Source organism: Plecotus auritus (assembly GCF_963455305.1).
Source record: "Plecotus auritus genome assembly, chromosome: 8".
NCBI classification, from domain to species: domain Eukaryota; kingdom Metazoa; phylum Chordata; class Mammalia; order Chiroptera; family Vespertilionidae; genus Plecotus; species Plecotus auritus.
Window position 1 is genome coordinate 150805768 of NC_137782.1, and position 23395 is coordinate 150829162.

General features: G+C 38.7%; 1 protein-coding gene across 1 annotated transcript in view; it reads left to right on the top strand.

The window, feature by feature from the left end:
- SRBD1 (S1 RNA binding domain 1) overlaps positions 1–21484 on the top strand; it is a 157662-nt gene extending 136178 nt beyond the window's left edge. Inside the window, exons 20-21 of the mRNA XM_080685582.1 lie at positions 17333–17517; positions 20620–21484. Of these exons, the coding sequence (XP_080541708.1) occupies positions 17333–17517; positions 20620–20909 (475 nt within the window). The 3' untranslated portion in view covers positions 20910–21484. The remainder of the gene's footprint in view (positions 1–17332; positions 17518–20619) is intronic.
- Positions 21485–23395: the final 1911 nt, after the last annotated feature.

Genomic DNA, 23395 nt, shown 5'->3' on the forward strand with positions numbered 1-23395 from the left:
CTTCAGTACTGTGCTGAATAGGAGTGGTGAGAGTGGGCATCCTTGTCATGCTGTCAATCTTTTAGCACATGTTCTCATTTTATTAATGTAAAAAAATTGTGGTCTCACATTATAGTAATTGTATTTTTAGGGTTTGTTGTTTCAGAAGATGGTTTTTTCTATTTTCTTTCTGATATAAGCACAATTTTTTGTTTCTGAATATTTTTTTAAAGGCTAAATCGTGTGATTGAACTGTAATTTAGTAATAGTAGTACTAGTAGTGATCTTTATGGTGGATTCCTAGAAGTGAAATAACTCTGCCAAAGGGTTTGAAAGTTTATGTGACTCTGGCTATACATTGCCAAGTAACATACTGATTTATAATGCCACCAGCCATGTTTAAGCCTGAGAAATCTTTAATTTCTCCAGTCAGACAGGACTTTTCTGCCAATTATCACATGAGCCAGTTTCTGCACGTGGAGCATAAAAGCCCTACCAGTGACTTCATCCCTTTTTATGCTTCCTTTGGGAGTAGCCTTGTCTCTCAGAAGCAGGGTACTTATACCCTGTTTCATGAGAAATGTCATCTACATGGAGACAAAACTGGTAATTTATCTAATTAAGCTTACCATCCTCATTATCCACTTTTGAACTATGATAGTTATTTCTGGCTTTCAGGTATACTTAGTGTAGACATCTCTCAATATAGGTAATTCATACTTCCTGTAGTGTTGCATAAGTATCTTCCTAGAGAACAAAAGGCCACTAGGGATATTAGGTCATTGGTTTGCCTTCAGTATTGTGAAAGTCAGTTCTATTGCAGTAGGTTTCAATTTTAGTTATAACAGAAAGCCAATAGGAACATAAATGACTTTAATGCCATCCTACCTATAGTGTCACTCTCAGAAACACACCAACATCTGAAGCCATTAAGTCTTTTTATTGTTTTATATATGGTCTTCTCTTTTACATTCACATTATAGAAAATTGAGATGATATTTTGTAACTTAAGTTAGTCATTAAAAAAAAGTCTCTCGCTCATTTGACTATTTTTGTTGTTTATAAATGTAGGAATTATCTATTAAATGTTAAAGTGGTTTGTTATATGGGCTGAATTTTTTTCTAGTTTATCTTTTATTTCTACTTGTAATATCGTGTTTTTGAAATATGGATGTTTAATTTTTAAGAAATAAACTTTTTACTCTTTCTCTTGCTTTTATTCAAATTGGTATTCTCTTAAGATCAATTCATTGATCCTCCCCTCTTTTCCCAGATTTTTTATGGTTTTATTTTTTTACTCTATGAATTTTATTTTTTTAATATGATTTTATTGATTTTAGAGAGACAGGAAGAGAGAAATAGAAACATAGATGAGAGATCTATTGGCTGTCTCCTACACGCCCCCTACTGGGGATCAAGCCTGCAACATGGGCATGTGCCCTGACTGGGAATTGATCTGATGATCTCTTGGTTCATGGGTCGATACTCCACCATTGAGCCACACCAGCTGGGCTATGAGTTTTATTGTTTATGATGTTATTCATCACTTAGAATGTACAAAGCACTGTGGTAAGACCTGAAGAATATAACAATGAATAGAGGTGATTTATGTTCTCAAGGGGCTTCCAAAATAGGGTAAAACTTACCGATAATCATAATAGAGGTCAGTAATTAGTAAGTGCTCTTTAAGTGAGCACAAAGATTGTTCAGAGGAGAAAGAGATTATTTCTAGACAAGGGCATGTTATAAGGTTTCATGCAGGAGGGGACATTTGGGTCGGTCTTTTAAAGATTTCAACCAGTAGAAATTGGAAAACAGATGTTTAAAGGGTTAGGGAAAGGAGCCGAAACCGGTTTGGCTCCGTGGATAGAGCGTCGGCCTGGGGACTCAAGGGTCCCAGGTTTGATTCCGGTCAAGGGCATGTACCTTGGTTGCGGGCACATCCCCAGTAGGGGGTGTGCAGGAGGCAGCTGATCGATGTTTCTCTCTCATCGATGTTTCTAGCTCTCTATCCCTCTCCCTTCCTCTCTGTGAAATATCAATAAAATATATTTAAAAAAAATAAATAAAAAATAAAGGGTTAGGGAAAGGAAAATATAGCTCTGGTCAGGTTTGGGGAATAGTTAATAGTCAAATGAAAACAAACACTCATTGAATACTTCCTCATTACCAGGTACTTTAGAAGCATCATCTTGTTTAAACCTCACAGCAATCTTGTAAGATTTGTACTATTTTTATTCCCACTTCTTTAGGTATACTACAGAATCTCAGCTGGTTAGAATAAGTTGTCTAAGATAACTCAGCTGATGGAAACACGATTTGAACCACATCTATGACACTCCAAAGCCTGAGCTTTTAACTAGGTCACAATTAAAAAGCTGTTTTGGAACCAGATTTAGATGTAATCATATTGGTCCTTCAGATTAAGAGTATCACACCCTTAAAGACAGTATGTGTTCAGCACAGAAAAAATGAGAGCATTGTGACTTGTCTTGTGTGTGCCTCTTGAGGAAAAAAAGAGAGGAAGAAAGGACCAAGTATCTGGAATATGTTGGCTTTGAGTGTTATTCTCTCTCATCACATGGCTGAAATTAGACTCTGCCTTTCCTCTGGAGAAAACATTACCTCCTCCAATAAAGGAAGCTTTGACTATTTATTTTATTAAAGGATCTATAGGAAATGGATGCTTCACTTAGAGTATGCAGAACCTTATGCTGTTTTGCTGCAGATGTGATGTTTCCTGAATTTTGCACTAAAAAGAATTCCCTTTCGTTATGTGTTTTAGAATGAGGTGTGTGCATTTCAAAATAAACAGCTTGATGGTGATCGTATTTGGTATCTACTTGTTTTAGGAGAGGAATTAGTAGAGAGCAGGAATAGCATATTCATCCTAGTGATGTGCCCATCCCTGTCAGAAGATGTTTTTAAGTAAGAGAGAGAAAAAGAGAGTTGAGGAATAGTGCAAGGTCCTTAGGAAATGGCAACTTAAAAACATAATCAAAGAATCCATATTATAGAAGGTATAAGGGGAACATGGGATTAAGAAACCTACTTTTACTACACTCAGATTTTCCTTCAATATTCCTTTGAAGCTATTTTGTTCTAAATCTCTTTTACTTGTTTCAGGATCTTCTCACATTTACCTGAGTACTTTACTAAGAAAATTCAAAGCTACCTTATAATCCCCTTCCTTAGATTATCTCCATATCTTTACTCATTCTGTCCCATACTTCCTAAGCTACCCTTCCATCTCGTGAATCTGTCCTCCCCGCGCACCCCCATCTTCTCTCCTCACAGGTTGCTGCTGAGGACTCAACCTTGACATTGTCTTGGTCTCTCTGTGTTGTTGCCTCACCTCAAAATATTTGGGGAAGGGGTAGGAGGTGGTGACAGCTAAGTGAATAAGGTGTTTTAGCTTTGTAAAGTTTTATGACTCTTGTATCTTTAATGTCTCCACCACTTACTCCTTTCATTTTGTCCCACAGACATATTATTGTGGTGGTCTCCCCTTTTCCACTCCCTAAGAGCTAAAAGCAGCACCGCCTTTTATCTCATTTACCCAGAACTCTATCTCATTGCTCCTTCTTTTCATTGCCAAACCTCTCGGAAGAATAAAACGCCTCTAATTCTTACTGCTTGCTTCCTCCCAGTCCCTTACAGATTGGCTTCTCTCTGAACTGCACTTCTGAAAGTACTCTTTCAACTAGTCATCTCCTGTTGTCAAAAGCAGAGGCCTCTTTCTGTCCTTAAACCACTTACTCATTCTGCCACATTTGACACCATCAGCTTACTGACCTTCCATGACTTTTGTTTTCATTTTCTGCCTTCTCTGAGTTCTCTTCTTCTCTGGCCCTTTACATATATATATTCTTTGAGTTATTTACCTTTGCTACCTTCTCCTCTTGTCCCGCAGGCTCTCTGGGATGATTTTATCCACTCACAGGACATCTTTATCTCGCAACTCTCCACTGATAATTCCAACCTTACATTTCAACGTCTCTAGTCCAAATCTATTTGCCTGCAAGAGATTTTTTCATGATTATCTTAGCAACTCAAACTCAATATATCTAAAAGTAAAACTTGTTTCCTCCTTTTATCCCTTCCCTTGTAACTCCCTCTTCTTCTCCCATCAAGTGAAAGATGATGATGACTGAGAGTAAGATGATAGTGGAAGAGTTAGTGAGAAGTGGTCAGATTCACCAGCCCCACACAAAAACAAGGCAAACAAATAAACAAAAGATCTTGGTCTTTCTCTCTCGTCCCATAATGAATGGTTAATAGCACTACTGTCTTTCCATTAACTGGGCTAGAGTGGACAGGATCACTCATTTATTCATTAAGCATATACCTTCTGGGTGCCTGCTGTATTCAAATACTGTTCTGCAACCTTGGAATACATTCAAAGATCCCTACTCTCAAGGACAGAGACAGTATACAGTCAGCATAATAAATCAGCTGTGTAGAATAATAAAGGTGATAAGTGATGTGGGAAAAAGAGAAAGAGCAGATGAATGGAGATCAGAATTTATCAGAATTATGGGTAAGGGCTTGAAAACTTAAATAGAACAATCAGGGTAGGTCTCATTGACAAGGTGACATTTGCGCAAAGTCTTGGTGGAGGTAAAGGAGTTAGCCATGCAGACATCCTGGGGAGAGTGTTCCAGGAAGATGGATCAGACAGTGTAACGGCTGTAATGTGGAAGCAGGACTGCCATGTTCAGGGTATAGCAAGGAGGCCAGTGTGGCTAGAGCCGAGTGAGCAAGGAAGTGAAAAATAAGAAAGTAGGCCAAAAGGGCATTGGGAGGTTATGTTAGGGACTTGGCCTTAATTCTGAGTGATTTGGGAGCGATAGCGGCATTTTATGCTGAAGAGTGACATGTTGTGATGTACATGTCAAAAGGATTCTGTTGTCTGCTGTGTTGAGACTAGATGATAAGGTGCAATAGTAGAAGCAGGGAGACCAGTTAGACTAATTGAGAAAGCAAGTGAAAGATGATGATGACTGAGACTAAGATGATGGCAGAAGAGTTGGTGAGAAGTGGTCAGATTCTGGCTATATTTTAAAAGTAGAGATAATGTGATTTACTGACAGATTGGATGAAAGGTATGAAAGACAGTAACTGTGAGTATAAATGGCAAAAGTAATATGAATACCAGAGACACTGGAAGATGAAGTGAAACTCATTGTAATGGAGGGAAATGGGGGTGAAAGAAGTTAGGGAACTAAACTTTGATCACTCCCCTGGTGATCTCTTCTAGTCTCATGGCTTTAAAGACTTTCATAAGCACTTGACTCTTAAATTCATGTCCTCCGCTCCATCCACTCTTCCACACTCCAGACTGGTGCATCCAGCTGCCTATTTGACATCTCAGACCTAACATGCCTTAAACTAACTCAAGGTCTTCCTCAACATCTTGTTCCAACTATGGCTTTTCTTATCTCAGATGATGACGATTCATTCTTTCTGTGTTTCAATCCAAAAGCCTTGAAGTCATTCTTGACCTTATGAGATTCCCCTGTCTAGAAATGACCCCTTTCTCCTGTGAACAACTCTGTGTTTCACGGAGACACGTACTAATTATTGACCTTATTATGGTTATTGGTAAGTTTTATCCTCCCTATTTTGGAAGGCTCCTTGAGGTCATAAATCACCTCTATTCATTTTTATATTCTTCAGGCCCTATTGCACTGTTTTGCTAATTCTAAGTGATGAATAAAATTGCCAACAACAAAATACATTGACTAAAAAATGAAACCATAAAGAATATAAGAAAATGGGGAACACTGAATTGACCTTAGAAATCAAGGATCTTAAGGGGCAACTTTTAAATATATATATTTAAAAGCCTAAGCAACTGAATGGCCAGTCGACCGTCGAACAGTCGCTATGATGCGCATTGACCACCAGGGGACAGATGCTCAATGTACAGGATCAGGCTCGCCCTTGTTTGGATTGGGCCTGTAGGGATTGGGCTGAAACCAGCTATCCAACATCCACCAAGGGGTCCCGGATTGTGAGAGGGCACAGGCCAGGCCAAGGGACCCCACCAGTGCACGAATACATGCACCGGGCCTCTAGTCTTATATGAAAATGAGAAAAAGAATAATAGATTTAAAATTTTGTAATTAAGAAGTTTCTTTTTTTGTGGGCCTCAGCCCTTCACTTTACCCCACTTATTCATAATAGATTTGGATTATCAAAAGGAATATTGTGGTTAAAGTAAAGCTGTGAGCCTCTCTAACTGTCCTTGTCCCTGTAAAATAAATAATGCACCTGAAATTTTCATACCAGATTTGCTAGGCTAGTTAGTTATAATTGTAGGCTGTAAGCTACAGGAAGGCAGGGACCTTATGAATCTGGTTTATTCTATCCCCATCACCGAACACAGACTGATATGGCAATATTTGTTTAATGAAAGAATAAACAACAGCAGTAGAAAATATAAAGATGGCTACGTAGAAGAACACCGAGGAAAGGGACTACTCAGGAATTGGCAATTTTAAGTGTCAAGGAGCAAAATGAAATGTCTAGCTTTACTTCAAACTAAATATTTTTTTTGTAGTCTAAAATGGCTGAGGTCATTGCAGTTGTGTAAGCAGAACTGTTGATAGAACATCTAGATCATTATTTCTGCTGGTGCCTGTCCCACCTGTTGAGTGAGTAATTCTTTCAGAATCCCTTGTGGATTGAAGGGATTTGAGGACCTCCCCACATTGAATCTCATGCTCCACAGAGTATTATGTTCAGAACCCGGCCTTCCTAGTTTTTATAGACTAGAAAACAGAGACAGACCATGAAAGAGGATCATTTACCATTTGTTGTCATCAACCAGAAATTGTCATGGTGTCCCCATGTGTGAGTGATTTCATTGTGTTGGGTAGTATGGGCTAGGAGTAAAAGTGCTGCTACATTATGAGTAAAATGAAGCCCAGAAACTGCTTAGCGGTTGCTACTCCCCCATGCCTCTTCTGTTTTTGTCCTCCCATCTTGGTTGATCAAGAGATCCAAAAGCAAGTATCCGATTTCCCCTTTTCCTTGAATAAGGTGCCAGGAGGTAATGCTTTGTGCTGCAGATTATGCTGATTTGTTCATGTCACAGTGAGACCTGGCAGTCTCCCAAAGAATCTGCTGCATTGAGAATTTGATTCACTCCAGATAGTTAAGCTTGAAAGTTATGTTCTTGATTCAACTTGAAAAATTCCAGGAAATTTAATGTCAAAACTGTCATTCGGCACTCATTTTGATAAAGCATTAGCTAGTATTTAATTGTTATTTCCATTTCAGCCATTAGGGAGAAATTTTAAGAGACCAGTTTCTAGAATTGGTTAGCAGCCTGTGTAGCAGGAATGTGACATGCAATACCCTTCTAGTGGACTAGGGAAATGTATACCAAGGAGTGATTTGTGTTAGTATCTGTACTATAATAGTAGTACTATGATATTCCCTTTATTACTGATGATGTACCTATTACTGACCCTTATACTCAATGTTGAAAAGTATGTTTTCAGAGAGTAAACAACCATTAATGCAAAATACAGGTCTGGGACAGAAGAATCACATAACCCATCCAAATATTTACTTGGAAAGGTAAGGATCTTCTGTGCAAAAACCAAGCAATGTTTATTCTTAATTTATAAAAATCTTGTGTCAGGTTTTTAAGAGCAGAAGTTGGTCAGAGGGTACAAACTTGCAGTTGTAAGGTGAGTGAGTTCTGAGCATATTATGTACAGCATGGTGATTATAGCTAATAATACTGTATTATATACTTTAAAGTTAGTGAGTAGATCTTAAATGTTCTTACCACAAAAATGGTAATTATGAGGCCTGATGAAAGTGTTTGCTAATGCTGTGGTGGTAATCATTTTGCAGTTACATAAGTGTATTATCTTGAAATTACACTGTCAATTATATCTCAGTAAGGCTGGGGGAGGGAGGAAACCCCCACACACAAAAAGTAGGATTAACGCAACAGATACACAAGGGCTCTGTGATGAGATAGAAGGACTTTATCTGATGCTCATGGATTAAAAGCAGTTGGAGCAATATGGCGGGAGGCCCTGTAGAGGTATTTCCTTGCCCTTTGCCATGCACCTGCAGAAAGTCCAGCCGGATAGGGCTGTTGGGCCCTGCTGAAGTCTCTTTCTTTCCTGTTCAAGGGTTTAGCGTCTCCGAACTCTTCTTTTTGAATCGCTTGCAGCTGTAATCAAGAAGTTTAGATTGTTTTTATTTTAAAACAAAACAGCAGCAGTAGAGCAATGACATTCACAGATTTAATATTAATAGTTTCAACTGTCACCCGGAAGGCCAATGACTTGTAATTTTTTGAGGGGTAAGTCATTTAGCCTACTGTGTGTGTCTAGCTCACCTCCTCCCACATCTAAAATTTACTGCAGCTTCACTCTGCATTCTCACGCCAACTAACTTCTGCAATGGTAAAAACATGCTTCTTTGTGGGAACCTTGCCTGAAAAGAAACCCAACTACAAATGCTGTAAAAGAAATGAAGATTAAGTTAACAGACCTAAGAAATTATTTGCAAATTTGAAAGATCTTAAATTTTTCTGGTCTTGCCTCACAAAAGTTGGCAGCATTCAGACATGAAAATTACAGCAGAATGATTGCTGGCTTTTGATAAGTGATATCTTAGGATGTGTATCAATAGTTACCTACATTAACTTCTATGGAGCTATGATTAGACAATATTAGATTTCCTTTTCATAAAGAAGCATAACATCATAAAAGAGAGGTAAAACCTAAAATCTAAACATGATAAATAGATGAATTATTGAAAGGGATTTTTTTTTCTTGTTATTAGTTAAAACTCAAATATCTTACTGTAATTCCCAGGAAGTTAACATTCATCATATTTTCCAAAGTGCCTTCACAAAGAGAAAAATGATGAAAGAGAATCTACCCACTGGAGACTCAGATGATCAGACTGTGGGTTTCTTAGGAATTGATTGTTATATCAAATGTCTCACACGCCGTTCCCAACATACACCCCACATGAAGTTTGGGGCAGGGCTGATAGAAGATACCAGGAAGAATCCCAAGTCTTTACTATAGATAGATAGAACCCATAGTAAAGGGCTGTTTCACAAGAGAGAAAGCCCTCTATCAGTAGAGTGCCAGCCTGCCTGGGTTCAGATCATGCCTATTTGATCTGGGAGAGTTGTTTAACCTCCCTGTACCTCAGTTTCCTTGTCTGTTAGATGAGGATAGTACATATCTCATGGGATTACATAAGTTAATATCTGTAGAATTCTTAGCACCTGGAATAATAAGCTTATTGGTGTTGCTATAATTATTATTGCTGTTATTTTTGTTGTGGTTGAGAAGGGGCTGTCAAGCTGAGCCATAAAAGAAAAGGAGAGTGGTGGGTGGCTTATGACTGGTAGTCTCCCGGGGGTGGGGGTGGGGTTTATCATGAGATCCGGATATCATTGAGGTCATTTAACATTGTTAATGAACATTAACACTGGGTCTTGGACCTGTCTTTCCTACATGTCTGGAGCAGCCTGTCAGTCAGTTCCCGGGGGAGGAGGAGTGAGGAGTTGCTGGCCAGCCATAAGTTGTGCTTGCCTCAGTCCCTTCCATCTCCAAAGTATCTGCCCTTCTCTTCTCTTCCCCAGGTTTAAATCATTCAGTCTGGAGCCTGAAATGCAGTAGGTTATCGACTTAGTCTCCATTATCTCCCTCCTCCCTGCCTCCTTTCTGCCTGTCTTCTGACTTTCTGTGTGACCATAAGCAACTTACTTTGACCTTAATTGCCTACTCTTTAAATGGAATAAAAATGGCTCTGCCCATTCAGAGGACAACCAGGGCATTTATGGAAATGACAGATGTTAAGCATTTTCCAATTTCGTGAAAGGAGGATCCTTGGCCAGATAGATAGAATCCATAGGAAAAGGGCTGTTTCCAAGGGAGAACGTCCTTTACCCTAAAACATGGACTTTATTCCCTAGTAGTGTCGGAGCTGTTTAATTTTAGCTCTACCATCGGAGCTGTTTAATTTTAGCTCTACCATCTCTAGCCTGTATGTTTTTGAATACTACTTTTTAATTTGCCCTTCTCTTTCAAATATTCACAGGCACTAATACATGTTATGGCTTTACAGCCAGTAAATTAAATTATATGAATTCTAAACAGTGTTTTTGAAATGTTAGAGAGTCTGCAGCCTTTGAAACCACTAACTTAATTTTTTCCAACTCTTATTCAGTAACTCAAACAGAGCCAAACCTTTTCCTTTTGAATTTGGTTTTAAAAATAATAAATTGCTCCCAGGCAGTGGTCCTGGGTGCCAAATTTTAATCTGGGATCTAAATCTTCTGTCTGCATCGAAAATCCCCCACAGTAAAGGGGAAAGGAGTGCTAATGATGATGTGATTATGACAACTTTTATCTTAGCTACAACCCGTGGTCTCAGCTGTGTAACTTTGGGCAGGTCACTTAATCTGAGTTTTGATTCTCTTACCTGAAAACCTACAGCCACAATAATTTTTTGAGAGAATGAAATCATTTTTATGAACACTTTCAAAGTATCTATTTACCTGCATGTAAAATCCTACCTCTAAGAGCAGGTGTAAGTGGGAGATTATTTATTCCAGCATAGTGTCATTGCTTAAAAGTAAACTGCAAGCTCATTTAGGGCAAAGGCTCTGTTACCAAACGTTCAGTCTTCTCCACAGTAAATGATACTTAATGAGGAAGCTGGATGTGCGATTTTTTTTTTTTTTGCCTTTTATTATATAGAATTTTATTGGGGTGACATTAGTCTACATGAACATATAGGTTACATGTGTGGATTACTAATTTATAAAATCTGTATATAGGACCATATGCCCACCATCCAAAGTCAAATCTTCTGTCACCTCATATTAGGACCCCTTTCTTCCCCACCCCCTCCCTCTGGCAACCACCACACTGCTGTTTGTGTACATAAGTTTGTTTTATATTCCACATATGAGTTAAATCATATAGTTTTTAGCTTTCTCTGTTTGACTTTTTCCACTTCGCATAATGTTATCAAGGTCCATCCACATTGTTGTAAATGATGTTATTTCATCATTTCTTATGGCCATGTAGTACTTCATTGTATAATATATACCACATCTTCTTTGTGCAATTCTAAATTATCCTCCAAGGCTTCAGCATTTTGTCACATTCTGTTGAAGAGCCTGAATTTTAGCAAATCTTTTATCATTTGAGGTTGTGTGGTGTGTATTTAAAATGGCCGGACTCAGTGGGAAGAGGATGATCAAACCAAGTGAAGTTGAGTTGTTGGGATACTTTTGGTTCTCTTCATGGGGTAAGGGGGTGTTTTTAAAAATGTGAAAAACTGATTTTCTTTTGTTACTTATAAGTTAATTTCTAAGGCAATTTCTGAAACAGGATTTTAGAAATCTTTAGAGCAACCACAGCATTTCAGCAATGATGCCTTCTCATTTTTATATACTTGACTCATTTGAATGTATATGTATATACATTTGGGTTTTTTAAATGGTAATTTTAATCTACACTAATAAAAGAGAAAGATGCAAATTGACCGTACCTTCACGATGCCCACCAGCCAATCAGGAGTGAGTATGCAAATTAACCCAACAAAAATGGTGGGTTAATTTGCATATGCAGGCACCAAGTGGCCAGGGGTGGGGCAGGATGCAGGCGTTGCACACCGTCCCAGCCGCTCAGGGCCTCTGGGCAGCGTGGGAAGGCAGGGCCGGAGCAGAAAGGGGTGGCTCCGGGGCGGGAGGGGAAAGAGGTGGCTCCAGGGCCGGAGTGGAAAGGCGGTGCTGGCAGCCAGGGAAAGGAAGGCCCATTCTGCACAAATCTTCGTGCATCGGGCTTCTAGTTATAATCACACAGTATATCATACCTGGTTCTGACATAGGAAAAGCTACATCAAAATCAGTGGTACTTATTCTCTGTGATATCAGTTATTTCATTGGTCTTACATATTTTCTTTGATGTAACTATATAAGCAATGTCTTCAACTATGTTTCTAAAGAGAGCATCCTAAATCTTTTAACTAACTTTTTATTTTTACTAATTTAATTTTCTGTTCTAAATTGCTAAAATAAAATAGCTTTCTAAGGATATGTTCTCCTAAATATAACTAATGTAACATGCATCAAGTATCCAGTTTCTGTGCATGCATACCAGACCTTTCAAAAAGAAGGAATAGTAAGTTCTTCCCAAGTTAGAAGCAGGTAACAGTCTGATACTTACAAACTGAGTCTTTTGGAAGACAGACTGCATTCCTTAGTCTTATCCTTTTCAGCTCCTCCTGTTTTGTTGTTTTTGTTTTTATTCTTAGATGCAGGAGGTGCCCCCAAAGTCTCCAAATGTTGCCAAGCCAATAGTGCTGAAAATGCCCCACTGCAGCCCAGGTAGCTGCATACCGTTTGAAACTATACTCTCAGATCAGAATCTGTACGGACTTGTGGAACAGCCTCATTGCCCTTTCTGAAAGGGTTACTTTTTTTTTTTTTAAGTTCATCTGCAATAAGTTTTCAAAAGCCCGTCAGCTGTAAATTCTTGTGGAAAATGACTTGCTGTAACTTTCTGTGGTTGACTAAGTGCTAAGAAAAGCAATTTAAATATTATCCTCACTTACCTACCAGCTTCTACAACACAGTAGGTGTTCTGGGGCCTCTCCATGAATGCACTGTACTTGAATTTACCATTACTCATGGATTTTGTACCAGCAAAGGTTTTTAAGGATTCTGTCTCAGTTCATGGTCTCAGTTTAACAAAGAGGTTAGAAGTTTGAAACGATTCATTGATGATGATTGCAGTGCAATTCACATTGCTGCCCCTTCGATTTGACTGCTGAAAGGTGGGTAAAGCCAGGGCTGCCTTTTATCTAATTGTGTGCTGCTACCTGCTAACCTGTATCAATTCTCCTGTGGGTGCTATACAAGAAATAGCAGGTTTATCTCCTTTGCCATGTTGGAATTTATAGTCAGTCTTTAATATTAAGTGCAGCAGATTTAAAAATATATAGTATCTGTGGTTTTATAACAAACTATCACTAAATTTTCATTTGTGTCCCAACGCTTACTCTACAATCACAGTTAAGACAGCAGGTTTTCTCCTCAAATAAGCTTTCTTTTTATATCATTGAATATCTACCTGTATTACATATTATGACCTGTTTTATCTGTACCTTTTTATTTCTAAAATGACTGTGCTCTTGGAATTTAATGTTTTGTTTATTGATGTAATGACTTTAAAGCTGAGTAAAACTAATGGATAAAAATAAACAAGTACAAAAAGCTCTCTTAAAAGTGTTAAGAGTGGCTAGACAGCTAGAAGATCTTTGCCCTTGCAGCATGTTCTTTGTGGAGTTATAAATCCTGTGAGTTTGGCCTACACATATGGGCTAATATTAGGCCGCTTTTAAAGTGATGGTGTTGCATCACCGCGGTTCTTCTGTGCTCTGTGGGATATCACGTTGCTTTAATGTAATGAGCCAAGCCCTGGGCTCCTAAGCTTTTTTTCTCCATGCTGGAAATGATTACATAAAACTGAATGCCTATATCGGAACTCCTATGAGTCTTGAGAATTTCATATTCTTCAGGAAAAAACCTTACAAAGACTTTTATTCTTTGAGTGCATTTGTAACAAGTTTCTGTTGAAAATGTCAGTGATTTTAGGTTCTATGGCATTCGGTTTGAAAAACAAGCATGCTCTCTGTGGCAAGCTCTGTATTTTAACTTTGTGCAGATGTACGTGAAAAGAACATGATGTGCTCATTTGTTGCACTTATGCTACTTTCTTATTTTAAGTAAGATGGGTGAAATTACATATTAAATAAAAACAGCAGCTCAGACAGCACTCCTTAGCAAACTGAAATGCCTTCCAGAGACAGTGGAGAAAAGAGACTCACTGAATTGTGAGAGATTGTCTACTGAAATGCATTTATATAACAATTTCTTTGTGGGATTTATCAATATAACTGTCTAATGTTTAAAACTAATCTGCCATTTAGTTGTGCCGGTGAAATGTCACCAAAAGTATTGTATTTTATAGCTTAACCAAATATTGCCATTTAATTTTTGACATAACTGCAGTTATAAACAGACACACATGGATGTGTATACTATGAAACTCCGTTTAGTGAAAATAGTTGTGTGTCCTTGGGAAAATTATTTAACCTCCCTGAACCTCAGTTGTCCTTTTCTGAATGACATATCTGTCTTTTAGGGTTATTGTCAGGGCTAAATAAGAACATCTGTCAAGCACTAACATAATGCTTCACGCATAATTATCAGTACATGTCCATTTACATTCTGTGTCCAAGCGTCATAGAGCACATTATGTTTTTATATGGTACTTCTGAGCCAGAAAGGACTTTGTACTGAGTATTACATACTCAGTTCTAAATGAAACTTTGTATTGGATAGTCCTTATCCCGCTCAGTTCTAGGGTGAAGATTCAGAATATGTAGGATAAATTTTTTAGGATATTTAAAGAACACATGTTTGAGAGATTACTGAGCATAAAACATTGTTTTCTGTCATTCACGGTCAAACGTATTTGATATCCAATAAGGTAGAGGTCATTCTGAATGCTATTCCCAGCTCATTCTATAGTTCCTCTCCCTTGTGTTTGCTATGTTTCTTTCTCTGCAATCCTGTTGTAACTTTTAAAAAGTTTCCACATTTAAAAAGCATTTGACTTTGTTCCATAGTCATTTAAAAATAGGTCTGATCAATATGAAGCATTAGCTAGGAGCACAATTTGGTCATTTTTTTATTGATTTCAGTTACTAGTGCCCTCAGGCTTAGTGTGTGAGAATGAAAATGATATATGAAATATGCATTCAGATTAAACAGACCAACCTTCTTTTTACATCTGCAACCACTATAAACGGAATTCTTTCAGTAGAAGTGACTTTGGTAGATGTTAGTTACACACAACAACCTTAAGCCTCCTGAACCAGTATTTCTGTTTTGGTAAGTTTCTGCCATTTAGTTACTTGTACCAGCTATGAGATGCTATTCAAGGTTATAGATTTACAGCTCATGAATATACTTTTTTGGCACTTTAACAGTTGATTGTAGGCCAGAGTCTTGGGGATTTGAAAGATGTTCTGGTAAATACCAGGGAAGCCTGCTCAGCAGGGCATGTATTATTTAGAAAGTTGAGCAAGGAAGTTTGCTATGGGCAGAGGTTGTCATGTATCATCTGCCCCATCAGTCAAAGCTCCAGCAGCTGTTCCATGTCACCAGGGCCCATATATGCTACTGCCCATCCATCAGCACTAATAGACACTGGCTGCCTCTCTGGTGGGCTGGGGAAGCCATGGACACAAATAGTGGGTAGCTCACTGGCCGCCAGTTTGGATGGAAGCTTATTTCTGAAAAAAGGAGACCAGGCCACCAACTCCTTGGTCTTTCATTAGATCATTAACCAAAATACATTGTCAAGAGAATTAATTAGATTTTAGAGAATCTGTTTTTGACCAAAAATATGGCTTTCGAAATGTATGGGGGTTGCACATTTGAGCCCAAAGAGAGACATTAGTGAAATGAGAGATGAGAGAGTTTACTCCAGCAGATATCAGATTATCAATACCAGATTATCACCAAAGAGGCCTTTCTGGTTGAATACAACAATGCAAAAAAGACTTGAAATCACAAGTATTCCTTTTGCAACAACCTGCAAAATGGCATAGATCCCAATTCTGATCATAGACAAGCCTCCAACATTTTCCTTTTTCCCATCTTGTATTCCAGAGACATCCTAAGAGGAAAGGATTTGACGGCATTAGTATCACTGTCTGATTACTGTGTTGACATTTTTAAAGTGCCATTAATCATAGGAAATGAAACTTAATGATGTAGAACAGCAATTTTCAACCGGTGTGCCGCAAGAGACACACTGGTGTGCCACAAAAATTTTTAAGACATGCAATACCTGACTATTTAGTCAGCAGCACTGACCTCTTTTCCCTTAGATTGTCAAATAAAAAAAAAAAAAAGACAACAGCCAACATAATAGCTGGCTGGTGTTAATGAATCAAAGTTATATCTATTTTTTTTGTCAGATCAGCAAAAAATAGAATATATTTTTTGGTGTGCCTGCCGCACAATTTTAGTAACTTGTTTGGGTGTTCTTTGAGATGAAAAGGTTGAAAATCACTGATGTAAAAATATACCCAGCCAAGGAATATCAAGAAAGTGAGCTACAGCCCAGTATTCAGATGAAATTTAAGTGAAACGCAGCTTAACCCTTTATTATATTTTTCTTAACTAATTATTGCAATCCAAAAGCTAAGTAATTGATAGGTCACTATTCAAGCAAGAGAAATGGAAAACATAGCAAAGGGAAATTGAGAAAGGCAGATACTTTTATTTTGTAAATATTGCAGCTATCTACACTAATAAAAGAGAAATATGCAAATTGACCATACCTTCACGATGCCCACTAGCCAATCAGAAGTGAGTATGCAAATCAACCCAACAAAGATGGTAAGTTAATTTGCATACACACAGGCGCCTAGCGGCCGGGGGCGGGATACACCACCCCAGCCGCTCTGGGCCTCTGGGCAGCGTGGTAAGGCAGAATGGCGGCTCCGGGCCAGAGCAAAGGCAGAAAGGCTGCTCCAGGCTGGAGCGAAGGCAGTGCCGGCAGCCAGGGGAAGTAAGGCCCTTTCTTGACGAATCTTCGTGCATCGGGCCTCTACTATAATTATAAAGCTTATAAAGATAATCTTTATCTTAAGGCTATATAATTGCAATCTTACTTTCTATTGCTTCCATTTTTCTCTGTTGATGCTGAATATACTTAGTGTACTGATTATACTTAGTGTCCATGTGAGACTTGCCTGTTGATGGCATTTGAGAATTACTAAGCTGGTGGTATGCTTGCACAGGTGACACAAGTACAAAGCAATGATATGGCACCTGACTAGAGTAATGCATTTGTCAAAAGCTGGCAGTGCTTGTTGGGGATTTTTATATCATCAATTCATTGTTGGTACAAAATAATTTAAATTCAAATAAGTTTTCCTAACTGAAATTTTAGGAATCATGAGGTAAGTATAGGTATCCTTATTTAGCAAACACATATGACACTAAACTCTAATGAACATTACACTGTAAAATATTTCTGACCTGTATGTGCAAGAACCAAAATGCATCCCTTCCTCCCCACCTTTTTTTTTGTTCCAAGACAGATCATGTATTATATCATGGGCACATAGTAGGTTTTCAATAAAGATGAGATATTACTATATGGATCTGAGATGACTGAATTTTAGGGTAGTCTGTATAAGGAAATTGGACAATAAGTAATATTATTAATAAGTGTTGGTCCCCCTTACCTCCCCCCCGCCTTTGTAGGTTTTTATTCTTCATTGGAGGAACACTGTGTGAAATTGGGAAGCCTGAGATGCAACAAAAAATAAAGTCATTCCTTGAAAAGGAAGGAATAGAGAAACTTGCAGAAAGATTACAAACAACAGTGCCCTCTTTACAGATCATCATAGATGGTCTCAGCCAGCCTGAAAGCTTTGACTTTCGAACAGGTAAGCAGTTGAACTTGAACAGTAGCACCTTTCATTTGCATAGCTCACGATAGGTCCTATGGCCCTCACAACAATCCTGTGCGATAGGCCAGTGGTCGGCAAACTCATTAGTCAACAGAGTGACAAACCACAGCTCACGAGCTGCATGTGGCTTGCAAGCCGCAGTTTACTGACCACTGCGATAGGCAAAACAGATGTTATTCTTCCATTCTACACATGAGAAAACTAAGGCATGGTGACCTTCCTTCAAAGTCATTTCAGTTAGGTAGTATCCAGAGCCAAAGCTAGAAGCTAGGTCTCCAGATTCCTCGTTCCCCACTTACTGTCTACATGCATCATACATGTGCTGCTGTGTGCATGCATGGAGGCACACAGTTTTCATCATCCTTTTCTAAACGGTTTTTATCTCATAGGAACCAGAAGTCCAAAGTAAGCATTCAGTTCACAAATTAAAAAGTGAATCTTCCTAAATTAAAGCCTTCCAAGTTCCTGGATTCTGTGTCAATGAACACATTAAACAAATAAGATACTATCTCTCTGTTGATTTTTCCTTCTAATTAAAAGTGTTCTCAGCTTTCAGCACAGATAGATGGTGAGGGAATTATGACAGCCAGAGTTGTTGAGAGAAGTGACATGGTGAGAAAGAATTAAGGTATCAATTTCCCAAGGAAATTTGAATAGGCAGCCCTGAGATTTGAATGAATCTGCACTTGTCTCATAACCAGTTTTATGATACCATGCTGAGGGCTTGGTTCTTTTCATTCTTTGTTAGGCTTTGTTAGGGTGATGGGACATACTTCTTTGAAAAAGTTTAAGGGAATTTAAAAACACTGCCAGCAAGCTCATTATACTTTTACCTCAACTTTTCAGTAAGTTTGAAATTATTTTTTTTTTTAAGTTGGAGAAAAGTAAAATAAAGCATAGAGTAAGATCTATGCCAAAAATGTAGGAGTCGAAGCTTCTGGGCAGTCCGTCCAAAGTGTCGTTCAGTAGGCATACAAAGTAGAGCCATGGTTCTCAAACAGGGCAGGACTTGAAGGTGGTGTGCCTAGAACCACTGCATTAGAAGGTTGGCAAATGTGCTCCAGCTGCAGGCATCCTGAAAGGGTTTTGCTGTCCATCTTTATATTTCTGTCTCAGGGTTGATGATCTGTTATTGCAGTTATACTGTAGGCTCAGGGCAAAGATCAGCTCCTAAATTATATAGTTCAGTTAAATAGCCAGCAGCCAAGTAGAGATCCTCACCTGGTGATGCCCGTAGTTGAGCTGAAACCCGATGCATGTGAGCTCTCGACTGGGCTTATCAATTACTGCAGTTTTTATCATTGTGACAAGTGAAATTTCAAATGAGTCTCATCTCTCTTCTCCATTTTTTCCAAAGGATTTCTCTTCCTGATGCAGCATTCTTTTCTGATACTCATCCTATCTTCTGTGTTCTCAGTGACACAGTTCTATGTCATTAGCACTCTGGTTGCTAGTCGATTTCCATAATTGGGTTCATCCTAAGCAGCCTTATGACAGGACTGAATATATGTACCTTGCCAATCAAAGTGTTAAAGTTTGCTGGTACGTGGTGGATTTTCTGATTTCTCAGTGGCCCAGGCTATCTTCAGGAGCATGTTAGGTAGTTCCTGGCTCTGCTTTTCCGTGCAAAATCAAACTAAGCAGCTGACCAAGAACCTTTGGGGAATCTGTACCAGCTGGACCTCTACAAGAAAAAAGGGGGGAAAGACTTTTCAAGCATAAAAACAATGCCTATGGGGCCTCAGAGACCATCTTACCTCTGACTCTCATCCATGACTTAGTTTCACTCTGCTTTGATACAGTCAGTGCCCAGCATAATATATTACATTATAGTAGGTTTCTGCTTCAGCATCAAGTGAAATTCTACAGAATCAGTTCCCGTGTTAGCATCTTCCTATTTTTATGAGATTTGAGTTTTAAAGAAGGCTTTTGTTTTACAGGAAGAAGGTGAGTTTGTAAAAAAATCTTGATTTCAGTGTGGTTGGGCTGGGGAAGGGGAACAGAGAGGTGACCAGTTGTTAATACAAATGTAAAGGATCGCTTCAACAAGTAATCAGGATAAAGCCAGCAGCTGTGGAGGAAAAGGAAATGGAATGGGTGGGGGGAAAATGAGGTCTCAGTGAAAGGAGATCCAAGCACAGAATGTGTTCTTTGTTACTAGAATCAACATTCAGTAATCCTAGGAAAGGGGGCCAAGAAGAGCGTGGATAAATGGAATCCAGAGATAATCCAAAAGCCCCATTTAAACTGTTGGTTCTAACCTCCTCCCTTATAAAAGCTTTGTTTTTGTTTTGTTTTAATGAGAGCCATTATGATTCCTTGCGTGCTTTCTGCCCATCTTTTGGGGGATAGTATTATTAGTGAACAGAAGGATGCGCACCGGGGTGAGCAAGAAAAGAGGGCTGGGAGTACCTGAGAACAGAGCCTGCAGGTCTTCACCTTTGTGTCCCTAGCACCCAGCAGTGCCTGGCAAGGAGATAATAATAGGAGTTAATAAATGTTTGATGAATTAAGAATCCATAAATTTTGATTGAATAAGTATATTCAAAATGGATAGAAATTGATTCCTGAGCTCCAGATTGGTTGAGGAGAAGTGAGACAAAAGAACATTTGAATTTCATCTATGTTTGACCAAATGTTGGTGTACTTTCTACCACCTTTAAAAAGTGTGAGGATTCAGGCACTGGGTAAAATCTCCAACCTTCAGTCTCTCAGGGTCTGACTTTCTCAGTGTTTGTGATTCATTGGGCAAAATTATTTCCTAATCGCCTCATGAAGAGAAAAATAAGAGTCCTTAAGGGGAGTGCCAGTGTTCACATGTTAACGAGATAAAGTTTGAGGAGAGGAAAGTGTTTGAGTAAATTTTCTCGACTTATTTCTACTGTGTGAATGCTGATCCTCCAACTAGGATGCATTTTCTCCAAAGGCAGGCCAGAGTCCAGCTCCTTTTGTGTCACCCCTGATTGCTTAATATTGGTCTGGGCACATAAGTGAGATGTAGTAAATGCTTACTCATTTGTGTGTGTCTAAGTGCAGAACCTTATTAAACTAGATGTCTTTGTTCCCCTTTCCTTGCAGATTTTAGTCAACCCGATTTCAAGAGAAGCATAGTCTGCTTGCAAGATCTGGAGGTTGGGACAATTCTTACAGGCAAAGTTGAGAATGCCACTTTGTTTGGCATTTTTGTGGATATAGGAGTGGGGATAACAGGGTTGATTCCCATACGAAATGTAACAGAAGCAAAGCTTTCTAAAACGAAGAGGAGAAGGAGTCTTGGACTGGGCCCTGGAGAAAGGGTGGAAGTCCAAGTAATCAACATTGACGTCCCCCGATCTCGGATCACTCTGGACCTCATTCGGGTGTTGTAAGTGTCCCACTGAAGGCCAACCACTTTATTTCCTCATTTCTACTGATTGGCAAGAATAAGTCAGAATGTTTCTGACTTCTAAATAGCAGAAGTCACTTAATATAAGAAGTGTTTTCCATACACTTTCCTAATTTTTTTTTCTGAATAAATAGCAAACCAATAGTTTGATTTCTTTTCACCTTAAAGAAAACCAATAGGTGTCCTTTTGTGGCTTCATATAGTAATGATTTTCTGACCAAAATTTTATTTTTTGTAATTCATCTTTGACTCCTTTTGCATTTTGTATAAGAGATTATTTCAACTTCCAGTTGCCAACTTGCCTTGCTGGACTTGTATGAAATTGTCTTTATTATTTGAATTATGCAGTTTTAACTCTCATTTTTTATGGATTTTTAAAAATCAGACTTTTTGAATTTGATTTGTGGCTTTTCTTTCTTGCCAAGCAAACTAAAAATATACCAATAAAAAAGATCCTTATATGTCTGTAACCATCAAGTGGATGGCTCAGAACATTTCTCAGAAGAATATATGTATTGGTGACTTCAATAAAATTTCGTGTCAGTGACCTGGTTTTTGCAATGTTGTTTCAGTGAATGAAATCGGAGTCATTTTGATTACAGAAGGGGTGGTGCACACTTATACAAATTTCATATAAACCAACTGTGCTTTGGGGGAAGAGGGAAACCTTTGGAAATTTGAAGAATGACTTTCTGTTTGACTTAGCATAGAAGGATACATTTTCTCTAAAGCATTAGGATTAAGCTTCAGATTGGGACAGAAATAGCCTTCCTGAAGATTGAATATAAACCATGTGTGAAAGGGAAGAAAGGCTAGTAGATAAAGCAGGTGACTCTGCACTTTTACTCAGGGGAGATGGGAAGTATTGGCGTGCCCACTTAGGGTAGAAATGACGTAAATGGATTGTGTCAGGCATTCAGGGTGCTGTGGTTGGTTTGCCTGATGGAGTCATTTGCACACCTAAATGGGTTGCTGGTTCTCCATGTGTAAGCAGTAGAGGATGGTCACTAAAGACAGTGATGGATCCTGCTCTTTTGCCTGAAACAGCCCTGGTAAACACTTACTGTCCTGGCATAATTTTTAATAGTGCCTCTTTTTATTTGCGAAGTGCCCCATATTGGATAATAAGTCATATGACCACCTTAGTAAATCCCTTACAAAGTGGTAAATCAGACTGTGTTTATTGGTCATTCTGCCTGAAAAGTCTCTTTGGATTGCTTCTGTTTTTCTCATTGAAATATAAAGGAACATCATCAAATGAGACTAAAGATGGAGGGGGAAAAGAGTTGGAGGTTTGAGAAGAAAGGGAAAGATAAGAAAAGGATAAGAGAGTGAAAAGCCTAAGGAAATAGTGTGTGATTTTTGGACATTGTTAAATGTTCCACTTCAGGTTAGTGACCAATTGAATGTAGGATCAGTCAGCTTGGCTATATATTTTCTTCAGTCACATTAGCTGCATGGGCACAGGTCCTGATTACGTGAAGAGGTAGATCAGATTTGAGAGTTTGCCAAATGAGGTCAATATAGAAGGGCAGGGGAGTTGAGGGCATGTGGACAAAGAAAGTATTGACCATGGAAATTAAGCTCAGTAAGAAGAAAAGCAACAGTAAGGGGAGTGTGGGGGGCAGTGAAAAAGTATAGGATTAATGGATTGTAGGTCCTCGTGGAGTTGGAGGAATGCTAGAGTGGGATTAATACAGTTCATAATGGGTGGAAAAAGTAGTTGTCAAAAGTAGGATGCTGAACTTTGAAATTACAGTTTTTTGGTATTGCAGTTTTGAGTAATTACAAAGGGAATAAGTAGCAGAGGTGGGGGACAAGGATAATATCATTAAAGAAGTGGAAGTCAAATGACAGTTTAAGGAAGGATTATCTATGTGGCTAATGATTTTGGGAAGCTGTCTCAGAAGTGCAGGCGTAAAATAATGGTGGCTTGGACCAGAATGTTAGTGGTTAAAGTGGTGAGAAGTGGTGAGATTGTGGCTATAGTTGGGAGGTGAAGATAGAGTTAAACAGAATTTCCTGGAGTATTGGACATAAGATGTGAGACACTGGTATCTAGGATGGTTTTTAGCCTGAGCAATCAGGAGGATGAAATTGTTGTCTGCTGACATGGAAGGAAAGCTGTGGGAGGACAGTTTTGGGAAAGGAGTTCATTCTGAACAGGTTAAATTGAGATACTCATTAGACATCTAAGTGGAGATGCCAAGTAGACAGTTGGCTATTTCCGTCTGAAGTTCAGGGGAGAGGACTGGGCTGGAAATGTAAGTTGGTAGTCACTATCATGCGACTCCTTGCAGCCCTGGGATAGAATAAGATCACCAATGGAATGAGTAGGACATAAAGTACAGAAGGGACTCAAGTACTGCGTTATTGAAAAGCCAAGACACTTCAGTGTAAATTCTTTGAACATCTCTATACCAGTAGGGGCAGGAATTTTGTCTTATCCTGGCAGGGCCTGCTAGATGC